This window comes from Kwoniella botswanensis, chromosome 1 (genome assembly GCF_036426115.1).
Source record: "Kwoniella botswanensis chromosome 1, complete sequence".
Lineage (NCBI taxonomy): Eukaryota > Fungi > Basidiomycota > Tremellomycetes > Tremellales > Cryptococcaceae > Kwoniella > Kwoniella botswanensis.
In genome coordinates, this window is record NC_088599.1 from 17,693,130 (window position 1) to 17,716,605 (window position 23,476).

The 23,476-nt window shown below is 45.1% G+C and overlaps 7 protein-coding genes across 7 annotated transcripts; 4 read left to right on the forward strand and 3 right to left on the reverse strand.

Moving 5' to 3' along the window:
* Positions 1-646: 646 nt before the first annotated feature.
* On the reverse strand, positions 647-2,173 carry L199_006692 (uncharacterized protein; the record flags this gene model as incomplete). Its single annotated transcript, XM_064892390.1, has 5 exons — positions 647-835; positions 1,433-1,494; positions 1,570-1,760; positions 1,842-2,062; positions 2,138-2,173. 5 exons carry the CDS (start codon positions 2,171-2,173, stop codon positions 647-649), a joined length of 699 nt encoding a protein of 232 aa, XP_064748462.1.
* Positions 2,174-5,665: 3,492 nt separating this feature from the next.
* On the forward strand, positions 5,666-6,922 carry L199_006693 (uncharacterized protein; the record flags this gene model as incomplete). The annotated part of the gene is made up of 6 exons (XM_064892391.1): positions 5,666-5,692; positions 5,753-5,846; positions 5,905-5,990; positions 6,054-6,105; positions 6,187-6,194; positions 6,254-6,922. 6 exons carry the CDS (start codon positions 5,666-5,668, stop codon positions 6,920-6,922), a joined length of 936 nt encoding a protein of 311 aa, XP_064748463.1.
* A 1,824-nt stretch (positions 6,923-8,746) lies between these two features.
* L199_006694 (uncharacterized protein) lies at positions 8,747-11,710 on the forward strand (the record flags this gene model as incomplete). The annotated part of the gene is made up of 3 exons (XM_064892392.1): positions 8,747-9,196; positions 9,256-9,666; positions 9,758-11,710. The coding sequence occupies 3 exons, from the start codon at positions 8,747-8,749 to the stop codon at positions 11,708-11,710; spliced, it is 2,814 nt and encodes a 937-aa protein (XP_064748464.1).
* A 388-nt stretch (positions 11,711-12,098) lies between these two features.
* Positions 12,099-14,199, reverse strand: L199_006695 (uncharacterized protein; the record flags this gene model as incomplete). Its single annotated transcript, XM_064892393.1, has 6 exons — positions 12,099-12,472; positions 12,554-12,671; positions 12,785-12,975; positions 13,065-13,161; positions 13,234-13,479; positions 13,543-14,199. The coding sequence occupies 6 exons, from the start codon at positions 14,197-14,199 to the stop codon at positions 12,099-12,101; spliced, it is 1,683 nt and encodes a 560-aa protein (XP_064748465.1).
* A 1,514-nt stretch (positions 14,200-15,713) lies between these two features.
* Positions 15,714-19,428, forward strand: L199_006696 (uncharacterized protein; the record flags this gene model as incomplete). The annotated part of the gene is made up of 5 exons (XM_064892394.1): positions 15,714-16,014; positions 16,108-17,474; positions 17,533-18,548; positions 18,612-19,009; positions 19,091-19,428. 5 exons carry the CDS (start codon positions 15,714-15,716, stop codon positions 19,426-19,428), a joined length of 3,420 nt encoding a protein of 1,139 aa, XP_064748466.1.
* A 728-nt stretch (positions 19,429-20,156) lies between these two features.
* On the forward strand, positions 20,157-21,983 carry L199_006697 (uncharacterized protein; the record flags this gene model as incomplete). Its single annotated transcript, XM_064892395.1, has 4 exons — positions 20,157-20,343; positions 20,428-21,004; positions 21,073-21,612; positions 21,707-21,983. 4 exons carry the CDS (start codon positions 20,157-20,159, stop codon positions 21,981-21,983), a joined length of 1,581 nt encoding a protein of 526 aa, XP_064748467.1.
* Positions 21,984-22,281: 298 nt separating this feature from the next.
* Positions 22,282-23,191, reverse strand: L199_006698 (uncharacterized protein; the record flags this gene model as incomplete). The annotated part of the gene is made up of 5 exons (XM_064892396.1): positions 22,282-22,316; positions 22,385-22,524; positions 22,589-22,618; positions 22,693-22,725; positions 22,788-23,191. 5 exons carry the CDS (start codon positions 23,189-23,191, stop codon positions 22,282-22,284), a joined length of 642 nt encoding a protein of 213 aa, XP_064748468.1.
* Between the last annotated feature and the right edge of the window lie 285 nt (positions 23,192-23,476).

The following is a 23,476-nucleotide window of genomic DNA, read 5'->3' on the forward strand; positions in this document are numbered from 1 at the left end:
AAGGTAGAAGGAGAAGGAAGGGAATGGATACTCACATGGGTAGAGACCTATTGGCTGTTGTTCGTCATCAAGGTATGAGATAGCCAATCGGAGGTCGGAATTGATTTCAAGCAATGTAGCAGAACCAACAAAAATATCCAGAGGCAATAGAAGGAAATCGCAAATTCCACCTATTTATGATCTGTATCTACGAGTGGGCTGGGATTGCATAGGCACAGGAGATGTTACACTTGCCAGGCGTGAGACGAGATATATATATAACAAATAGCCATTCCTACCACCGTAGGGACGTCAAGTAAGATCAAAACAGCGTCGAGGAATTTAGAACATTAAAGGCGGAGGTTACCACTACTGTAAACAATCAGGTCTTCACAGCACAAGTTTTACCGATCAGCAGTATTATTCCACTAGGTCAGTACTTACGAGTAGTATCTGAGCTTCTACTCAACCTAATCTCAACCTTTATGACATAATTTAACACACTGCCGAATTTCATTCGATTATGTGATCGTTCTACCATAGAGAGGGAGATGGAAGGGAAAAGGGAGCATATGAGCATGACATCTCTCAAGTTGAATCGTCAGTGAAACTTTTCCAAGACTACAATCGTATCTCAACTCACGCGATGAACAACGCAATGTGAATATCATTCTGCATCTACCTGAATCTCATCACCTTCATTATGACCACCATCATTCTCCTTGTCCACTTCTGAACGAGGCAAGGTGATTGAGTCATCTCCATCTCCATTAGAACCATTACCCTCGGAATCGTTATCATTATCGGAATCGCTATCGCTATCGCCTTGATCGGTTGATTCGTAATCGGATTCATCCTAGTAAGGTCATTCACCTCGTCTCAACCTCCTATAACTCCCTTTGAGATCATCGATTAGATCTCCGATCGGATCTTTCATATGTCCAGCTCATTTGACTGATCTTATCATCTTCCTTTGTTTCTTCTCCATCGCGTGAATCTGACCTTCTGTTCCTACTTGAGATAGCATCATACAAAGATCCCCAAAATTATACTATTCTCTTGATAAGTGACCTGCGAGGTATTCACGATTACGGATCTTCTTGATACCTAGTTGACCGCTGGGGTTGTCTTGCTTGAGGTCGTATCGGCAGCAAGGGGACATGATGTAGCTGAAAGTATTGCACGAGAGACATCCAAACTGATCTTTTTCACAAGTCAAACCTCCATACACCATCTCCCTTAATGTACCTCCCCCATTGTGAAGAGCATCGATTGGTTGCAGATGACGAGTGGTAGATTCATGGTTGTTGGGAAGATGGTAGAAATTGAAGGGATAAACCTGCATCGAGCATATACGTAAGTGACGATCATAAGCACGGAGTGAGCAGGATAACGTGAGGAACGCGGAGTGAGGTTGTGAAGATATGATGCAGACAAAGCGGCATGTATTCACACATCTCCAAAGATAGAAAAGCTTCTCTAACTCATCATGAGAGTAGTTGGGCAGCTCATCGTCTGTTTCTAGACGAGGTCACCTATGCTTCGGAATAGAAGGCATGTGCCTCAATCGGATGAATGGCAACGAATTACTATCGTTATCGACAAGATTGTTGGGAAAGTTGTATAGCTCATCGGTAGGCTTGTAGGTATGGAAAGGCGAAGTCCTCTTTCGTTCGACCATCTTCCTTATCTCTCTATCAGAGAGGGGTTCGATCATTTGAGGATATCTAAACAAGGGGATGTAGACGTCAGCGAATCTCCTATCCACCAACAGAAAGACTCTAGGAAGATACAAGGAAGATGGCAAGAATAAATACGCAACGATAGGATGATAGAGGGAGCTAAGAAGGAAGACGACTCACCTATCATGGTTGAGAATGATACTCTCAAGTTCTTCCTTGGCGCAAGCAGCGACATCGTCATCGATCGAATTGATTCGACTCCACCAATCTGGGAATGTGGTGGGGTGTTCACCACCTTTATTGTTGAGCTTTTTCCTCAAAGCTCTGAACACTTTGTAGTGTCGGTAGGCAATTGCATCTTCGACTTTGAGTATAGCACCGATTCCTTTGGGCGACCATTTCTAGGTGTATTCAAAAAGACTGTATCAGCATACTTTCCTCTCATTGCAGGACATCAAGAAGGCAATAGAACTTACCTCGCTTTGATCAAGGTTAGCCCAAGCTTTTCCCATGCCATTATTTCTTCCCGGAAGGCATCTTGACGATCTCTGTAAGAAAAAGGAAAGTCCGTCTTGACGTGATGATAGCTTCTTGTGATGATAAAGATCAGAATAAGATCCCAAGACAGGCAAAAGTGTATCACTCACTTAGGTTTGTTTAATCGATGGGTAGAAGGGAAGATCAATTTACCTGATAGCGGAAAATGAGTGGTACTACTTTGCGAGGACGTACAGAAGGAAAGGAAGGAGATGAACAAAGTGCTGTGAGGTCAGAGAATTGAAAATTAAGATGAAGTCAGAAAATAGAGTCAATATCTTGATGATATCAAGCGACGAATGGATGGCACTGGGTAGGGATTATGTAGAGAAGGATTGTTAGAAAAAGAAAAGATGAAGAACAAAGAATAAAGAACAATCGAAATAAAATGAGATATTTATACCGTTTCTGACTCTCCCTTCCTTCTTCACTCAGTATGATGTTGGATGGTGAACCATGTGCAGTTGTAAGGATTAGCTTTACCGATATCGTATCTCGGTAAAAGGCGAGACAGCCAAAGGATCACGAACTTACTACTGGCGAGGTAGGAGGTCAGAGGCATAGAGCTTGATGGTATCAAATAAGAACGAGTTGATCAACGAGCGTCGAGGAAGAATGAAGATAAGTCAGATAACTCATGCCAGTAACCGAGTTTCGGCCGCCAGAGATGAACGTTGCCTCGCCAATACCACACTACATTTGATATGTCTGCCTGCCTGAAGCCGAGGAATGGAGGAGAGGCTATTTTTCCTTGGGATAGAGTAAGACACCGTCCCCCTTGACCTCAGACCCTGTTAGACTGAGCAGAAGAGGGAAACTTCTGCCCAAAGTGTACGGATGAGGGATTGGAGAGACTTTTTTTATCTTCCTCGGACTTCTGACGATCCCCTCTCCCTCGCTCTTGCCACTTCCAGTTATCATTCGCTGACTTGCATGGTCCTTTAACAGGTTCATCCGGTCAACTATCCACTCCAATCGAGCAATCACTCTCATTCCTGCCAGCATCTGCAGGGCATCGCCGAGCATAACGAGGGGCTGAGGATCAAGACGCTCACTTACGATGTCTAGTATCCGGTCCTTTCCCATTTGGTTGTACCAAGTGCAGCGCTTACTCCTATATATGCAAACATATTCATCCTCTATAACCTCGACAAGGACTACCCGGAGTAGACCTTACGGTTACACAGCCTTATTCGACGGTAAAAAGTTCTTCAAATATTGAGAAAAGGAAATCTATTCATTCTCCGCTTTATGTTTAAAGGCAGCTCAAATAGGTGAAGAAGATCAAATTCACGCTGTTGAATATGCTCAATGGTTGCTAATCCCAGAACTCATCGAATCTAGCTTAATGTCGTTGGCTGCGTCCCCCAAGTCCAGAAATGAGTAAATAACCTTGCATCTGCATGTGGCAGAAGGCAAGGCAATGGTGTGATACGCACGCCCGTCCGAGAAGTCTCGTAGCTGGAACCGAGGATCCCGCAAGGGATCCGAGGGGCCCGCGGAGAGGCTTCGAGGGCGGCGTGCCCGCTTTTGGCACAACGAATCAAGTCCACTTCGAGACCAAACGAGAGCCCTCAAGTTTTCGACCGGATCGGATAGTGGTTATGACCGTTGCAGCGCGGTCGTTCTAAGATTCCAGACTACAGTCCGTGAACGATACGAGGGTATGGGGGCACAGCACGAGATAAGGTTAGAGTCGTTGACCGTCACAAAGCTGGCTGACGTTGGCCTCCGCCTCGACTTGAGTTTTTAACACTGTTATCACCTCCGGCAGAGAGAAGTACGTGGCACTTATGCGAAGACCTCCGGAGTGAGAAATGTGGAAAAAAGGAAAAAATCAAATTTCCAATCGACCGAAGTGAGATTCGAACTCACGAGCCTTACGGCATTGCCTTTCGAATCTCGAACATAGCAAAGCAACGGAATAACCACTATCCGATCCGGTCGAAAACTTGAGGGCTCTCGTTTGGTCTCGAAGTGGACTTAATTCGTTGTGCCAAAAGCGGGTTATCGTCGATTTTTCACCACCAAACCAATTTTTAAGGATAAAGTTTGAGTAGAGGCGGGCGCCACCGCCGTAGTAATTCTGAACCCTGAGAGTGTTTTGCACGCGTCCAACTTCAAGTAGATGACAATTGATGATGCATACAAATACTTTGTAAGTGCTCCCCAAATTGATTGATCGATTTCCATATTCCAGACCATTCATGATCCCTATGACCCTTAACAGAGCAGCCTGCGACTGTATCACTCACACCAAGCAGAGGGAAGGCAGGACAACGGCTGGCTTGCGCCAGCCCAAACAAGCTTCGATAGCGCGACTGACCAAACTTACATCTTTTCCAAGCAGCGTCATTCCTCATAAAACAATAAGAATGAAATTGCGGACGTTCGTTGTGATGGATAATCCCTCGATCAAAAATATCTTAGGCATTCAAGATAAGAATTAGGAATCTGATCGAGATTGGTGGGTCCCGAGGATCAGTACGTATCTGCGTCCAATGATATATGTGCAGTCCTCCATGTCCTTTTCTCTTTACTGCCAATAATCTTCGTCCTTTCTCCTCACTACTCGACTTGTTTGTATATATTCACACAAATGCACACTGCATTTGCCAGACCGGAGAATCTTGGCAATCAAAGACGCTGTACAATCGTAAATTTATTGCATAGATCATATTGCATAGATCATTCCCTACTGTTGGGCGAGAAGGAACAAGGAAGAATCTACAAAAGCAGAGAAATATGCTATTATTGGATGGGGACGATGGGCTTTGGGGCCATGATTGAACGTGATGATCGATTGTGCGGATAAATATGGAGTATGGAGACGCGAGTGCTGACAGCTGTGAGGAGATGTCCGATATATGATGATCTTTGCGAATGGCAGCGTAAAGGAGAACGAACTGGAAGAAGGTGAAGAAAAGTATCGAATTCATCCAGACCTGAGGATACACGGTCATACAAGTTAGTCATTGATGGACCGTGCTGAGTCAGTAGAATTTGGTGGCACTCAAGTATTGACAGTAGAGCATTGACCCCTTCGGGGATATGAGATATGGCAGTTGGTCTGATAGACCAGTTACAGAAGATAACATCGGATAGATGATGAGAAGGATCTCACGTCTTTTTCCAATCTTTTCTCCGCTGATCCAGCTACCATACAACCCTATCGCATCGAGTAAAATTCATTCGCAACACCATGGATCAACGACAAGTCAACCAAGCCGACCAGGAATGGTCCATACTTGAAGCAGCCGCCAGGAGTTATGGGAGAAGGATACATAACGTCAAAGGTGATGGTGAGCTCCTGCTTCTACTTGATCTCGACCCTCATAGCCAGAGCTGACGGGACCTGTAGGAAGCTGTTTCTATCAGTAAGTCTATTCCCTTGTCACCTTTTCGCCGTATTGACCATGTCGAGAAACAACAGCGCAATATCATGAGTGTTGACGGAAGATGAGGATATGATGAGCGATCATTTGAGGGAGAGGGTGAGTGAGTTTCGTACTTGCGAGAAGCGTTCATCGACTGTGGTCTGCGATCCATTGTAGAACTGTAACCTGATGATGTCGAAGGCACTGGAAGATAGAGCTATCGGTGAAGTTTCAGATGATGAGATGATAGAGAAACATAGGACGAAAGCTCGTGAGAATACTTTCTCCTAATCCCACGTCAGCACATCGCTCATACAGTATGGCAACAGAAGGACATGCTGAAGCGGAAGACAGTTGGATCCGAGCTATGTCTGAGGAGATAAGATCGAGCATCATGGTTGTTCTGGTCAATATGGTAAGTCTGAATAATCTGTTGCGTCTTGGTGATGTGGAAGACCTAACATTCGATGCAGTTTAGCGATCCCGCTCAACGTATCACCAGATATTCACAACCAACCCAATCATCCCAGGTGCTATGCCACCCCTCATCGTGCTTGGCTTGCTGATGACTAGCAACCATTTTGTGGTGTTGGAATGACAACCTGGGAAAGGTAAGATTGTAGGTGGGATTGTCATGTACTGATAACTCACCATGGCTCACCCGCACTTCTTTTCTAGAACTACAGCATCGATCCCACTCAATTCCCCGATTTTACCTCATCGCTTCCTCCTCTCACAATCGCTGGAATTCCTGATCTCCCAACTCCTCCAACAGGCGAGCAACATGAAAAAGAAATCTTCCAAGGAACAGAAGTGGTGATGGAAAGTAATGATGATGTCTTGGAAGAGGCTGAAGATTCTGGCCCTATTTTAGAGCTGTTACCCTTCTGGCCATGTTCATCTCCTGGGTGTGGTGCTATGTTCCACAAACCTACGGATCTCGCGGATCACCTATCGATTCACGATGACAGCACCCTTGGTGTGTTCAAGTGCCCAAGATGTGTTAATTGGTATCGACGAGAGAAGGATGTCATCACTCACGCCAAAACACATAACCTGAAGAAGGCGATCCGTTGTCCAGCTAGACATAACAATGGGACCGTGTGTGGAAACCTCTTCGCCAACGCCACCCAAGTGAGGAATCATGTCAAGACATTCAAACGTCACTTCGAGCTACGACCTATACGATTCGCGTGTCCAAGGTGTGATAGGACATTCGGCGTGAAGTTCAATCTGGCTCGGCACATCCAACAACATGAACAAGGTCGGGTTCCGTGCTATCAAGGGTTTGGAAAAACCTTTGCCGCTCATCATATCATGATTGAACATGCGCAGAACCAGCATTAGGAATGTTATGGGAGGATGAGCGGAGCGATGATACCTATTCCTCTAGTCGTTGGACGAAGTGAGAATGAAGACCGGCGATCGGCTATACTAGTGCTGATGAAGTAAAAGATAAAGACTGGTTAAGGCGAGATATATCTAAACAAATGCATGTCAGCTTGGATATTGGGATAGGTGAGAGCCAAACTCACCGATCGCCATGTGACATGTCACCGTATCCTTTCGTTACGCTCTGACCATACACTATGCAGAGTAATGTCAATCCCCCTTCTTTCCTTGACCATTCACTCAACCTGATTCTCCAACTTGCGCTAATTAATCATATCGTATCGAGAGTTCGACATCGGATATACTACGTTAATATCGTTACATCTATACACACTTTAATTGTTGATCAGCGTGGAGTATGAATACCTTCTGGTAAAAAGATTTACCTGACTAAATCCGGATGACAATCAGCGGATTACCAATGAGTCGATGATCGAACCAACTTACAGGCTTTATACATGTTACTCAGCAGCAGCAGCAGGGTTGACCAGCGCGTTGGTCACCAAATCGGTCCAAGGGTGGTCTTTGTCAGTAAGAGCAGCGAGTTCCTTTTGACCATCGTCAACACCATGCTCATCAATGTACTTTTGGTACATTTGGCAGTCGATAGCAAGAGCTTGATTCGAAGAAGCAATTTTGGTGATGTTGATCAATGCGATATATGGGTTCCAAATATCGGGATGAGCGTGAAATATGTCCTTTCAATAATCACCTTCTACCGCAGAAGCAGAAGGAATGGTTTCCCCTCCACAGCGAGTACCACCACTTTGTAACACTTCTTGTACCACGAAAATTTCCTCATCATCATCAACTAAGTTGACCTGAGACCCATAGTGTCGTCTCGTTGTTCATGACATTTCAGGGCTTCGGAGCATGAGACAAAGTCAACGAATATAGCAAAAAGAATGAAGAAGGGCAAGAGCTCTGCTCCCATGCCACATGAACGAGCGAGTTCACCACATACTTGCCAGCTTAAACAGACGTTGAACATCACGTGATGCGAAGTCCGGCTCTGAATGAGACCACGGTTTCGTCCTCGGAAGTGAACTTGAATCAATGATCCGGCAGCTGTTAAAACGTTCCTGTAGACTACTCATATAATATGCTTGAATTTGCAGACTTTCCTTCGGCTGATGGACGGCTTGCGAAGCTTGGGGATGCTGGCCAGTACGCTCTCACGTATATATAAACCTAAACCCAATCTGCTTTTTGCAGCTATCAAGTCAGATCGCTCGCTATCGCCTTTCATCATTGCTTTCCCTTGTCCACGAAACAACAAACCGGTAGAAACACTATAAGAGTCTCAAGGTATCCGAGCCCCAATGTCATTATCCTCCTGGTGGAACATCATGCATTCACTCAGCCAACTTGCTTTACAATGACATTATGTCAATGTGAGCATGTAGCTGATCGCATGCTCTCGGAAAGAAGGTGCCACCGAGAAGTCAGAAGCATTCGATTGATTGTGTGTCACCATAACTGGCCATCATCATGTCGCCATCACACGACTTACTCGAACATCTCTACGCTGATCAATCCGATGTGTACATGTATATCCCCACTGTACCCATCTCGAAACACGCTTTCACTTCACCACCTCGTCAAACTGTACCCATCCTTCATCATCAAGTATGCTTCTGAGTAGGATCAGAACAATAACGTGAGTATATGGTGAGCGTTTCATCTTTTTGATATATATTCAAAGACTTTATGGTCCTCATTCATGACTTTCGTCACATTGTGACCTCCGTTGTCGTACTGTACAGCTGATACGCCACCATGCCCAAAGCAGCACCAGAGGATCATCGACCTGCTCGAGCAGTCTTACATGCTCCTTACCCTTTACCATTCGTCATCACTCGACCTCAAGTCATCCTACCTCCCAGTTCACCTACACTTTCCGCTCCGGTTTTACCAACGGTATCTCATGAGGTATCTGTACCTTTACCACCCGCTTCTATCGCCGACTTCCCATTGTTCAAACATGATTGGAGGAAAGTCGAACCTGCTTTCCCACCCATTCCGTACCCTTTGGTACCTAGAGAAGAGAAACAGAGGAAGAGGGTGAAGAAGTTGCATGTTCTGAAGATGAAGAAGTCAGGTGAAGAATCGAGTGAATGGGAGATTATGTCTCATCTGTCGAATAGGATAGGTAAAGACAATAAGGAGTTGCTTGGGTTGACGAAGCAGGTGGGAAAGATATCGGCGGATGGGGAGTTGGATGAAGATGTAAGTTCTCTTCAATCTGAAGTAGTGAAGAGCTGATGTCTGACTACGGCTACCTATAGGATCCCAATCAGGACGAGAACAGCCTGCTTATCTACGCTTTCGTTTCATCTTATCAACGAGGTGATTTCGACTCACCCGATTCTCACAATGATCCACCTGAACCACTCACCCCTACTCAAGCGAATCCTTTCCCCCAAGTACCACTTAGTATACACGATGAACCGCCTTTTGCTCCTGAGATACCCCACCGCGACGATACTCCTCGACCAACTTCGCCCCGTTTCTATGGTGGAGTGGGGCGACGGCCCACGCCATTCCCCGATTTTGAAGATGCCAAGGAAGCCAGTAGACCAGCGATAGAAGCAGGTCCAGCGTGGGATGTGGTCTCAGATGCTGTCTCTAGTTTCTGGAGTGATGGGACGGATGCGGATGAGGCTGATCAGGAGAGTGAAATGAGGGAAACCCCTGCGGTGAGTCGCCTTTTTATTGAGACCATCCATGTCAGATGCACTCCCCGACCGTCTCGTTATGCAATGTGCTGACATTCGTTCCCCGTGGCAGACCGACACCCTCGTTACACCTTCCGCATCAGCATCACGCAACTCTGGCAAACCCAAGAAACGCGCTCATACACCTGATCGACCATTATTCATCGGTCAGACCAACCAAGTCCCTTTCACCTTTGTTCCACCTGCAAGAAAGGCTCCATCTCAGTCCTCGATCAGCGATGGCAGTCGTATCTTCCGTGAAGGAGGGTACGTATCTGAGTCCGGGAGTGTACGGACGATTCGACAGATCCCAAGGAGTAAAGTGAATATGATGAGGGTGAATGAGAGGGAGAAACAGATCAAAAGAGAAAGATCATCTACACCGAAGCAAAGGGATTATCAACGCTCCAAAGCAACTCCTCAACCTCCTCCGCCAGTACAGGCAACTGGACCTCCCACGGTGTCGAGTTTTGGTAATCCCTATTACTTCCCTCTTCAGAATATGCAATTCCCTCAGCAGTTCATGAACCAACCTATGATGCCTCAACAGTCCATGTTCGGATTAGATACCTTCCTCTTCGCACCTATTGCACCATTACTGCGTACCTCCGAAGTCCTGTCATCGCCGACCTCCAACGAAGGAGGATCAGGATCATCGAATATCAATCAATTGCCTCAAGGTAGAGAACCCTCATGGTCACCACAACCTATGTCAATCGATCCTCGTACTGATGAAAGTCAACTTCAAACGACTGGAGTCAGCTGGCCACATGCTTTACCTGATAGAGAACAAGTCACGCCCTCGAATGCTTCCTCGCTATTACAGCAGTTGGTGGGTCATAGTGGATTGTCAGATGTCGACGTACCCATGCCTACAGCCCTTTCAAGAATCACCCAGCCACTAATACCCCCTCAAGCTCAGGCCCAAGCATCATCTTCGAGGAGGAGAGTATCTCGAAGAGCACTTGCCGAGGGAGATGATATGGTACCATTGGGTAAAGCGTGTCACAACTATCTTAGCTTGAGAAGAAAGGCCGCTCAGAAGAGAAGGAAGGTAAGGATGGGAGTGGGCAAGGTAGTTGATCTGTGGGATATCATAACAGAGGACGAAGCTAAGGACAAGCAGCAGAATAAGAAGATTAATACACCTATTATCAAAGTACAGAAACCCACACCAGTGCAACCTCATTCACTGCCACAGCCTCAGTTTCAACAGCAATGGAACACTACCCCTACGATGGGAATCATCCCAAATGGCGATCCTAACTTCCAAGCCCAAGTCAACGCCCAGGCTCAGAATATGTACGCCAATATGATGATGCAACAGCAAGCCATGCCTTTCAATATCGGTATGCCAATGGGATACTATCCTCAATTCAATCAGGGATTTCAATTCCCTCAAGCTCAGTGGGCCATGAATATACCTAGTCAAAATATGTTTACTCAAGCACAACAGCAACAGCAACAACAGCAGTGGATGAATCAAGCTAGTTCGAATATACCTCAACAATACCTCGCACCTCCATCTGGTGGTACATTCGGATTCCCCACACCCGGAGCTACTCCTCAAGCACCTACTCCCAAACCTCACACTCACGCTGGATTCAACCCATTCACTCCTAAATCGCCTGAACGTGAAGAACAGGATCACAAACCGTTACGAAAGAGAATGAGATCTACCATCTCACCTTCCTCTGCGAACGACTTGATGTTGAGAAATAGAACGTCAAGCTCCAAACCTCTAGCAGGTTTAGGATTAGGATTGTTATCACCTGCAGAAATTCAATCACCTGAACGGTTCAGAACGAATGTACGAAGAGAGAGAACGCAAGAAGTCGAGGTTGACATGGAAGAAGACGACGACAGGGATTGGAATCGTGGGTTGATTGGAGCGCAGGATGATGAAGAGGCTAAGAATAAGGACGAGAGGAGAAATCAGTGGGTGAGGGAGGAAAGGCAAAGAGTAGGTAGTTTGGGTTTGGTGAGGGCAGGCTGGAAAGGGAAAGGGAAAGAGGTTTTACGATGAAATATGTTTGATGATTTGACCATCGCATTCGATTTGTATTGTGTGTTACATATTTCTGAGTTACCTGAGGATGTTTTGAGTGTACTATATGTATTGTAATGTAGCATAGATATGTGTATGTAGCCTTTTAACATATTTATATCATATATGACGAGATAAGATGAGATGCAACGATATATATATAAAAGAGTATGATATTTTACTTTACAACCAAGTATGGTATTATACAAAATAAGAATTATATGAGAGATGCAGATATGAAGAAAGAGATGTTATGATGATATAGCGAATTTCTTTGAAAATTTGAGGAGTGTTATTGTCCATTTCAATTTCATTAGACGAAAATTGACTCTATCTCCGTCCGCATATTCCTCACCCCTTACCTCACCTAGTTATGCTGATTGATCTTTACAAACTCCTCACTCAGTCTCTCTACCTCTCTCCAAACATGCCCATCGCCCAACACATCCTTGAGAGGGTAGGTATCTACCCCTTGACCATCCATCATTGAATTTTCCACTCCGGGAGCACCGTCAGGTCCCTTCAGAGTCAAAGCAAAGCAATCGCCTGTAAACTCGTATAGTGTCCTTACCAAGAGTGGCTCGGAGATACCGTCTAGACGAGGTCGTTTGATGTGAGAGAATAACTTTGATGGTTGGAGTTTGGATCGATGCTTTGCTAGGATGGTATGTAAGAATGCTGGTGGTGGGTGATATGAGGGGTCGTGTCGAGCTGATAGAGGCGTAAGACCCCATTGAATCACTAAATAGTTCGGCCGTTAGCATCTACCAGACCAGTAAAGGTAAACTTCCAGAATAGGACCCAAGTGATCATATTACTCACTCGAGTGACCACAGAAGTCCAATGAACTCTCTCCATTTTGAGTCTGGTATCCACCGGTAGTCGCGAATATCTTGGGTGCTTGTTGGTATGGCAAACCCAAAGCGTAGAAGGAGTATCTCTAGTAGACCGAAAGTCAGCTCGGTGAGATTTCTATGGCGTCAATCTCGAGTGAAGAGGAAATATACATGGCCAGATACAGTATCCAGAAAATTCAATCGATGAACCACTCACAAAAGTATCTTTATCCCCATAACTCAAAAACCCATACATATCAGGATTCGTCATCATGTGATTCGATAGATGTAAGATTGCCAAGTTCAATCCGTTGTTCCCCCTCTTATCAAATAGTAGTTGACCAGCTTCCGCAGGCCAATGTTCATCGGTGCATGTTCTACCTACGATACGGAAGATCGCATTGTCGGCTGCAGTAGGACAACCATGTCAGCATGAAGAGCATCCAAGAGTGTTACTCTGTATTCCCAAGCCTACTCATTAGGTGAATCTAACTCACGATGATCTTTGTTGAGATCTGCCCAGAAGACACTCCCACTTTGCTTGTACTCTATGGAATCGAATAGTGTTCTTGGATCGACTAGAGGTATGTTATCCTATTGAGAGAGATTAGCATGATCCAGCATACGTCTTTTAGTTGGTAGAGAGACATGGACAATCCCACTCACACTATCCATATAAACAAACTCTGTGAAATTGCTAGCCAAGAAGGCTGAATTCTTGATATGCCAACTTTTCCCATTAGGTGATTTACCTCCTACTTCCTTTAATCTCACATCATACTCATTCTCCAATTTAGATCTCTCGGTAGGATCCTGAAGTTCATCTGGGAAATGGTAAACTTCGATAGGCAAGGTGGAATGAAGGGCATTTCGTAACATGTGTAACGAGATTTTCAATCTTGCTAATGTTTTCTACGATCAATAACTCATATCATCAGCTCGGACTCCATAATACATATAGTAGACGGAACTTACACCTTCACCACCTGTGAGAATGATCCCTTTTCTGTCTTCTGGTAAGACATCCTTCTCCATCGACTTGTCCCATACCAGCTGACCACCTTCCCTCTCTACCGTTCTGAGGTAATCTACAATCTTGGACCTATACCTTCTGATTTCCGTCGGATCGATCTTCTCCCACTGTTCGGGCTTCCCATCATGGAAGAAATACGTATTTCTTGAAAAGGTATAAAACGGACAGGCATGTCGATTGGGCAACTCTGCTTCCCATTGGTATAAAGCGGGTTTGGAAAGTAAGTGATGTAATCTTGCTTCCAACGTTAGAGGGATGTTTAGATGATCTGATATACCTCCTGAAGCGACTGGGATATGCTGTTGAGAGAGGTCAATCTTGAGATAATTCGATTGAAAATACCCTTTGACCTCTTCTCGCTTGTAATGCAGGAAAGGTAATACGCATATAGCCAAGATGGATATGATCAAAAACCCCTGCATTGGTCGAATACGGATTCGTTTAGAGGATGACATGGTTATAGGAGGGGAGCTCTTCAGTGAGTATGGTGAAGGTGAGTTGGATCGAGATGATTGAGGGGATGAGATCAAGGTGGACGAGGGTGAAGGTGAAGAAGTGGGCAGTCGAGAGTATTGGGTATGAGGAGTGAAAGGTGTCATCTTGGCAGATACGCGTTGATGTGAGTTATATGGATGTGCGTATGCCGAGAAGAAAGGAGCGAGGTTGAGTTTGATGATTTGATGGGATGATTGCGTGTATGTGTATGTGCGCCTGTCAAAGGCACAGAATGGCGGAAAGTGAAAGACAGTAAAGACAGTGAAGACGGTAAAGACGGTGATATCCTTGTCCTTGTCGAAAGGAGGGGTTGATGTCTGGTTGATTGATGGGTGGGATGCACAGGCTCGTGCGTGTTGATGCGATGCAGATGTGGGTGGGACATGACAAAGAAGTTCATTTTCGATATCATGCTTTATACGTTGATGTCGTTTACCAAGAACTTTACATCCAGGCATGAGTTCAGAGTACCATTGCATACCGTTCAAAGAATCAATACGTACCTGTGTCCCGTGTTTTCGATCGTCTCGGCCAGAGTCAATCGTATCCCATCAGAAGGTCTCACTTCACTGACTCGTTTTAACGTATCAATCAATCAATTGATGGCTACTTTTGATTTTGCAATTTCGATGATCAATCAGATTATCCCCACTGTAATCAGTCTACTGCATGGCAAGGGAGCCCATATGACCTTTTGATCATACTCCATTTACATCCTAACATATCCTCCGTATATAGAATCGCCATTATATCAACAACTTCTGCGTCGTCAGGTCGTGTGTTGTATTTGAATTATCCAATGTACAATGGAGAAGACGCGTGTCCGTTTACCATACAGTCAGTACGCGCTGTGCTGGATTGCTGTAAGACGAGGTCTTTCCATTTCGATGCTTAAGACGGAGACGACTGTGTAGGTGGAGAGTGAGTGATCGAGATATTCTGTTGTAGGCTTCCCATCTCAATCTTGAAACGTGGACAGGAATGAATTGGAAACACAAAATGCTTTTTCTCATTCTTACTTGAATGTGAAACCAGGAACGACCGAGTAGACTGTCGAGTTACCCTTATTCCAGTGTACCATGAGAATAGGATGACAACCCCCTGAGAAGAATAGATGTGACCGCTCTCGTAACCATGTTGGGTGGAGGTGGTTAAGTGAATCGTTGACAGATGCATGCAATCAGTAATCTTGTTAGTACAAGCGGAGAAGAGACACACAACAGAGCGGCTTCGTTCTCTACAACTCCGATTAGATCAGGACTGAACAAGGTTAAATGAGCTAAAACGATAAAAACACGCTAAGAGTAATCTACTTGCAACGTAACTTACAAACTGTACTTCCAGAAAAACTTGTTGTTTCTTCCATGCCAACATCGTCAACAAGATGATCATCACCAGTACAGCACAGACCAAGTAACGACGATAACTACACCGACCCCATTCCTTTGGCTTTCACACGACTCGCTTTCCGTCTTCAACGTCTTCTTGCCTTTACCATATACCCTCATCAGTCATCCAGTTGTATCTCTTATCCTTCTCAACAGCAAATTCACATCAACGTCATCTTGTACCACTCAACACTTATTGTATCGATAGTACCTCTCACTCTCACGAAAAAATGCCACCATCACTCATACAGCTAATATCGGGTATACTGCACAAACCGCGCTACCTCGCACTCATCATCCTCATACCGCTCTTTGGTTTGTTGTACCATCAATGGATCGACCTTGCTGCTCAGTCGAATGGACCCATAAGGGTCACAGGAGGGACGACACATAGTCCGTGGGAAGGTCTGGCCGGTGTATCAAAGCTGGATGAAGAAGAGGAGAAGTGGAGACCTGGTATGGGGAATTGGCTCGGGTGGAAGCAGGATACGAGGAGGACATTGTTGATCACAGGCGGTGCAGGTCAGATAGGTGAGTGAGAGGGTGTTCACAGACACAGGCAAGGCATCGGAACCTCATCCACCAGATATTGTCCTAGCTGACTTGATCTTGGCCCTTTCCCAGGCCAGTCGCTCATCCCAACGCTAAGCCAAGAATATGCGATACACGTTATAGACATTGCCCCTCGACCTTCCACTTTTTCTAAATCGGTTATATATCACCGAGAATCCATACTTCCTTCTTCCTCAGCACTATCCTATCTCTTCTCTTCTACCTCATTTGATGGGGTGATTCATCTCGCCTCTGTTTCGCTTAATTCGTGGTGTGAACCCAAGGAGAACGAATGTCACGAGGTGAATGTGGGAGGTACCAAAGCGGTGCTGGACCAAATCGAGAAAACCATAACCAAGAACAAAAAGAGGGTATGGGGACAGACTAAAACACCTTGGATCATCTTCGCTTCATCTATGGAGGTATACCCTCAAGAAGAAGGTGTCAGCGAAGTCAGTGGTAGAAATCCGAAATCTGCTTTGGGAAGAACCAAGTATGCTGCTGAAACAGTCTTAGACGAAACTATTAAAAATGTTATTGGGGAAACACCTCTTAATGGGATGATACTTAGATTTTCAGAAGTATATGGTTATCCACATTACAATTCTATACCTGAATCGTTCATCCCTTCTTTACTTACCAACGCACTTACGAGTTTACCTATCCAGTACAACTCTGATACTCCCTCGTTGGATCTGCTTCATATCGATGATGCCATAAAAGGTATTCTCAAAGCTGTATCTCGTATAGAAGATAACTCAAAGTTGGGAGTAAGGACTGAAGTTGAAGAATTCAATTTGGTTTATGGAAAGAGATGGCAACCTCAAGATATCGTTGAATTGGTTCGTACGGAAACTCGATCAATGTCACCCCTTAGAGATATTGGTGATAAGCATTCTACGCTCTTACCTGATTTTTCAAGGGGTCTAGCAAGTGAGGTGTTGGGTCGGGAGCCCGAGATATCTGCTCCGGTAGGATTGGGTTTGGCTTTACAAGAACTATCAGAGGAGATAGCTGAATATTCAAGGAAATGGCATCAATCGCATTGTTCACCTACACCAGATTTTCCCACGGAGGATAATTACCTGATCGATCATTTCGTAGAAGATGAGAGGAATAGAGATTTGACAAAGTTGGACAAGTGCACGGTAAACTTGGCGTTTGATCATGAAGGATGGTTGCATCATGTCAAGTGTGAAGATGGAAGACACTGTACGGCAGATGGACAGAAGGTCACGGCGATGAACTGGAATCAAAGTGTGTTTATCGTGCATAAAATCCCAGGAGGGATGAAGAAGGAAAGAACGGTCAGAGTGGTATTTGAGGAAGAAAAGGGGATGGGTTATTTGGGATATAGGAAGACTGAGCAGACGGAGGAAGTTGGATTGGAGCTGTTTGACAGAAATACAACGGATGGACAGATCGAATTCGACATAGAAGTGAGTCAAGTTATAGCATCTGGCAATTTACCCGTGGTACTGACCCAGTTCGTTACAGGTGAACAGACACGCATCTTACCTTCGTCTTCTCATACCCGACACCGGCAAACAAATCCATGCCCTTTCCAACACCACCGATTCCTCCACCTGGTTTACTCTTGAGCCCACCACCCGATGGATCGACCCCCACTTCGACATGCGGATGAACGTACTCTGCTGTCCATCCGAGGGTGACTGGCCATTATTGCTAGATGACTATGAGTCCGCGGACATGCGATTCGGATCCACCGGTCAAATTCCATTCAACTCCTCTCGACGACTTCACCTATGCGGTCAGGCAGAGCAAGCGGTGATGTACAACTTCGATCGACTGTCCGCTGCGAAACAAGCTGTAAACAAAGTGGAGAATGATCAAGAAGCACACGTGTGGAAAGGAGAACACGGAGTGAATACCAAGATTTCACCCCATTCATGGGCGATGAAAGATCTACCTGCATGTTATAACGATTGCAACTCACCTGCTATCTGCGTTCAGACGGGTACATGTAAATGCGTACAAGCGGATCACTGTCAACCGAAAAGAGAAAACCCGATCTTATCGCTCTATCCCGTTGTCACTTCTGAAATCAGTTCAAATACGAAATCTCATTTAGGATCATTAGCCGGGTACTCCTCAATCTTGGTGAACAGCGTGAACAAAACCGACTGGAGGGATATACTCTTGCCTCAGGCAAGGGACGCTTTGATGATCAACCCGGATTTCATCAAAGTTCACGTAGCGGATGGATATAAAGGTCAAGACGAGATTGAAGCGTCAGACTGTCATAAATTACAGACTAAACACTGCTTCTCGGCCGATTCGATCATGTACAAAGCGCTTAGACATATGCAGGTCCCAGCTGAAGAGGCTGAATTGGTGGTAATACCGGTTTATCAACAATGTAAAGGAACCAAATTCCTCTTACATGACGGGATACACCATGCGATGGAGAATATACCAGGCGTGAAATCGGGTGAGAAAACAATGGCGTTAGTGTTGACTCATGACTGGGGGATATGCGTGTCTTTCTCTTGGTTTGTGTCTGTCACCGCATTGAAGAGACTGTTGAACTCAGCTGATAAGTCTTGATATTGTAGGGAGATATGGTCAGCGAGAGAGCAACCTTTGTACCCCGATTGGATCCTGAACAACGTATTGGTATGGTCCGTCATGGGAGATTACGATTCTCCGTGTTATCGACCCCATCAAGACGTCGTGATTCCAGCTAGAACCTGTCAATCGATCAATCTCAGAGATCATTTCCCAGATGTTCAACATATCAAACCAGTCAGGGAACGATCGCACCTCCTCACTTGGTCTGGGACATACTGGGGCACAGGAAAATCGGATAGGTTGAGATTGACTTGTGACAGAGGTGGAGCAGGTGAGAAGGAGTTGATTAAAGGGAAAGGACCTCAAAGCAGTTATGAAAATTGGGATTATATGAATGATTTGAATGATGCGAGGTTCTGTCCTCAGCCTAGAGGTATAGCTGGTAAGTGATTTTGGTTTTGGGATTTTGCAGGGAATTGGAATGATCTGCTGAGCTGATCTAATCTCGATGGTCGTTGTATAGGCTGGTCGCCTCGGACCAACGATGCGATATTCTCAGGATGTATCCCCGTTCTCATCGCTGAAGGATCACATTACCCTTTCGCATCGTTCTTAGATTGGTCTAAGTTCTCAGTTCGGATCGCACCTACGGAATTAGACAGGATAGAAGAGATCTTATCGGCTATACCATTATGGAAGGTCGAGGAGATGCAGGCTAACCTCGTTACTGTCCGGGAAGCATTCATTTATTCGACAGATGAGAAACCCGAAGATGAGTTCGAGAGGATGGGTCCAATGTTCTTTGCGTTGCATGAGGCTGGGATGAGAGTTAGGACTAGGTATCCTATCAAAGAGGAATAGGAACCTGGCAGATGGATAAACTAGAGGTGGAGAAGATCTTGGATTTTCTGGACACTATAGATGTTTACAGTATTGTTGTATCATTCTATGATAGATAGATTATTAGTCTATATACGAACATGCATAATTTGCTCGAATGCGGATGGGGTGACCATCTGTAGGGAAGAAGCAATATGATCGTCTATAGCCCAACGAACTTTGGCACATGACTTACCCTTTCAAGTCACCTCTTATCCTCCACCAAGTGGACAACAACGGAATCAGATTCCCATGCCGCGATGGCGTGGAGCATGCATGGGTCGGAGAAAAGTGGGTTTCAAAGTGGAGGAGAGTGGTGTGTGAGTGGAGGTGTATGATTGATCGAATCTGATACTGCTCACCGTCTTCACCACACTCTCTCTTCCATTGAGTTCAGCTGGAGACGGATAGGTGTGTTTTCTTCACGCCCGGTGGAGGGTAAGGGAGCAGGAGCTCAATGGATTTGTTGATTCAGGAAGAGAGGGAGGTGGATGAGAACGATGAATCATCCAAAGCGTGATTTAGCCTATTAGCCTTGATTGGGATATGTATAAATTGACAGAGTCAAGTGTCAGCTTTCGGTTCTACTGATATATACTAAGCTCACCTACTGAAGTCGACGAAAAAACTTGCACAGTAATCATATACAGATGGATACCGGCACGAACGAGAAGAGGTCGAGATTACCGCTCGATTTGGACGAAACCACCATGGTCGATAGTGCTTCCCAGTCTATGAATCAGATAAGGCAGGCGGATCATCCAGAAGCGGAGATAGGAGATGGCAATAGAGATATCAAAGCTTCAAGCGAGACTGGTCGTGGATCAAGTCTCAAAATGAGTCAAAGGAAAAAATGGAGTTTGTTAGCGGTATTCAGTCTATCGTTGATAATCGATCGTAAGTGAATCGAATGGGAGAGTTGTAGAGAACCATCTCTCTCCTATGCATAACCCAGCTGATTGATCATTCACTATAATTTAGAATGGTGCTTAGCGGCTTTTTACATCTTTGCCAAATTCATCTCCGAAGATTTATCCATATCCATCACACAGCAAAGTTGGATCATCACCTCTTACACCGTCACCTTCGCTTCCACCCTCTTATTCTGGGGTAGGATATCCGACCTCTACTCCGCCTCTAGAGTTTTCAATTCGGGTTTGCTCGCGTTGGCTCTGTTGAGCTTGATCATATCGTTCTTACCGGAGAAATACAGCTTCTTTGTATTCCGGGGGTTATCAGGTATCGCAGGTGCCACCTCCGTCCCTTCCGCCTTTAGGTTAATCGTATCAATATTCGAACCGCACGAGCTCCATAAGGCCTTCGCATGCTATGGTACATCAGGTGCTTTGGCCAACACAACTGGAAATCTACTAGCTGGGGTATTCCAACTGATACCCTCCCGAGGTCAAATGATCGCATGGCGATGGTTCTTCAGATTAATCGCCGCTATACTCTTTCCGGTAGGTTTGGGATCATGGTTCTGGATACCTTCCGTACAAGGTAAAGAGGCGGATGTGAAAGATAAGAAAAGTAGATTGGATCTCATAGGATGTGCTATGTGAGTGGGCTCAACCATTGCACTGTGTTGGGCACTAAACTGATGCACTCTATCTGTTTCAACTGCAGCATGCTAGTAGCTATCCTCCTTCTGATCCTCAGCCTGACTCTGGGAGCATCGTCAGGCTTCAACAAACCATCTTTCATCGTTCCTTTCATTATCTCCCTGATACTCTTCCCTTTACTGTGGATATACGAAAGTCGTCTTCCGGAGGAAAAAGCAATCTTACCAATATCAATATGGAAACATCAAAATTTCACTTTATACCTCCTCTTGGGTTTATTGGGATATCATTGGTGGTCTACAAACTTCCTTCCATTTTTAGAAAGGTGGATGTCCCCTCCTCGAAGTGAGAAACCAATCATTGCAGCTTTGAGAGTACTGCCCGAAGGGTTTTTCCCAGCTCTTATATCGCTAATTACGACTTTTTGGTCCAAGCCTTTCAATTACCCTAGAACTGTCGTTGGGACAGGCTGCACATTGGGTGTAGTAGGTTATATATTGTTTGTTTTTTCGGATAATCAGGTGGGTAGAAACTATTGGAAGTTTCTGTTTCCTGCTTTTATTTTTGGTCCGACTGGTATGATGTTGGTCTTTAACCTCAACAAGTAAGCATATTGTATTTCCTGCATCGATTTCATTCTCTGCGAGTGTACATCATGCTGATTTCTTATCCACCTATGTACTGGTCTACTTGCATAGTGCGGGAGCGATGATGTCTGTTCCACCCTCTATAGGCGGTGTAGCAGGTGCCTTGCTTCAGGTTTCTTATCAGACAGGAACGGCTATCGCATTCTCGGTACAAGCTGGCTTATTCACGATTCACGAAGGTAATCTGCAAAATTTCGATAATGTAAAGGCGAGTTTTTACTTTGAGATGGGCTGGGTGGCATTATGGGGTATAGGTTTTGTCTGTTTGTATAAACCAGTCAAGAAAGGTGGGGAAGATGAGGAGCCGAAAGCGGTTGTGGTGCATTAAAGTATAGACTCCGCATGAGATGAGAAGGATACGGTAGACAGTCATAAAATACCAGACAGATGCATTCATGCTTATCATAGAAGGTGACAAAATATTTTGTTAAGTAAGGGACGACCAATTTCTCAATGACCTTTTATGTGAGAACCCTATCTAATTCAATTCCGTCACTGGAGTGCAAATCATACTTCACGATATCTAGCTTACACGATGGTACTCTGAGTCTGCCTTTATATATCTCCAACTGCAGCACTGTAATCCCTCTGTGTCACAACGATCATTTCCCTTCTGCCACTTTAAGTTAATGGTCAGGGGATTTCTTGGTCAAATCGGTTACTGGATGGTGAACTATTCGAAGGCATATCAGCTGGCATCCGACCAACATACCTAATCAGCTGACTTACCATCGGATTTCAGCGAGTTGGCGGCAGCGTCCAGTTCGGAGAAAGACGTAGGCCATTCGTTGCTCTTCAGGAGGCTACCAGGTTCGTTGAAGATCATACTTGATGGCGCGGTAGGGGACATGACAGGACTTGCAGGTGATCTAGCCACAAACCGTTAATAAAATGTCTCCGCATGCAGTACCAGTATCTTGACTAGCCACTTACTTTACAACACTGGGAGAAGAAAGACGACGGCTATTTGATAAGATTTAGTTAGGATCTGGAACATACTGATGAGATATAGGCGGATATAGAGTACTGTAACTTACGTTAAATCACCAAGTCCCGCCCTGAAGTTTCTCCTACATTCCCATCAGCGCATCATTTCAGTTTGTACCTCATATTTCGCAACTGCTTGACTCACTCGTAACTAGGTGCAATCCTATTTTCATCCATTTCCCCTATGCCACCTAGATTATTGGCGATCCTATTTGTGATTTGTTCGAGACTATTCAAGGTATTCCCAGGCGTGGCAGCATGACCGATGTTTTTGTTCATATGCATGAACTCCTTCGCGGCATTGATGGGTACACCACCGCCACCCCCACTGGGATTGGAAACTTTAGCGGGAAGCGTATTGGTTCTTTTATTAGTGTTAGTACCGATGGGGGCGATAGGTTTAGAAATTAGCGTGTTGGTAGGTGTAGGAGAGGTTATCTTGCTTGATGGAGCGATGGTTGATCGACGTGTAGGATTGGGATGGGTGTTGGAAGATGGATGAGCAGGTCTTTGAGGTGTGATTTTATTAGGGGAAGTGATTGATGTCATCTTTTCGGTCGCTTCTCGTTTCTGTTCTTATCGATTGTAATGTTTGAGAATGAGAAGAGGATGATGTCAAGCTGAAGAACACGATACGGATTGCTGAGTATTATACTGTAGTGGCAAAAACAGTGGATGATACTATACTGTACTAACGGCAAAAAGTGAATATCGCTTTTCATACCAAACCTGACCCGCCTAGATATATGCTCAGCTCACTATATGAGAGATATAGAGTTATCAAAGGATGTGGGTAGGGGATATACGAATTTCGTCTGATCGTCCTTCCAACCC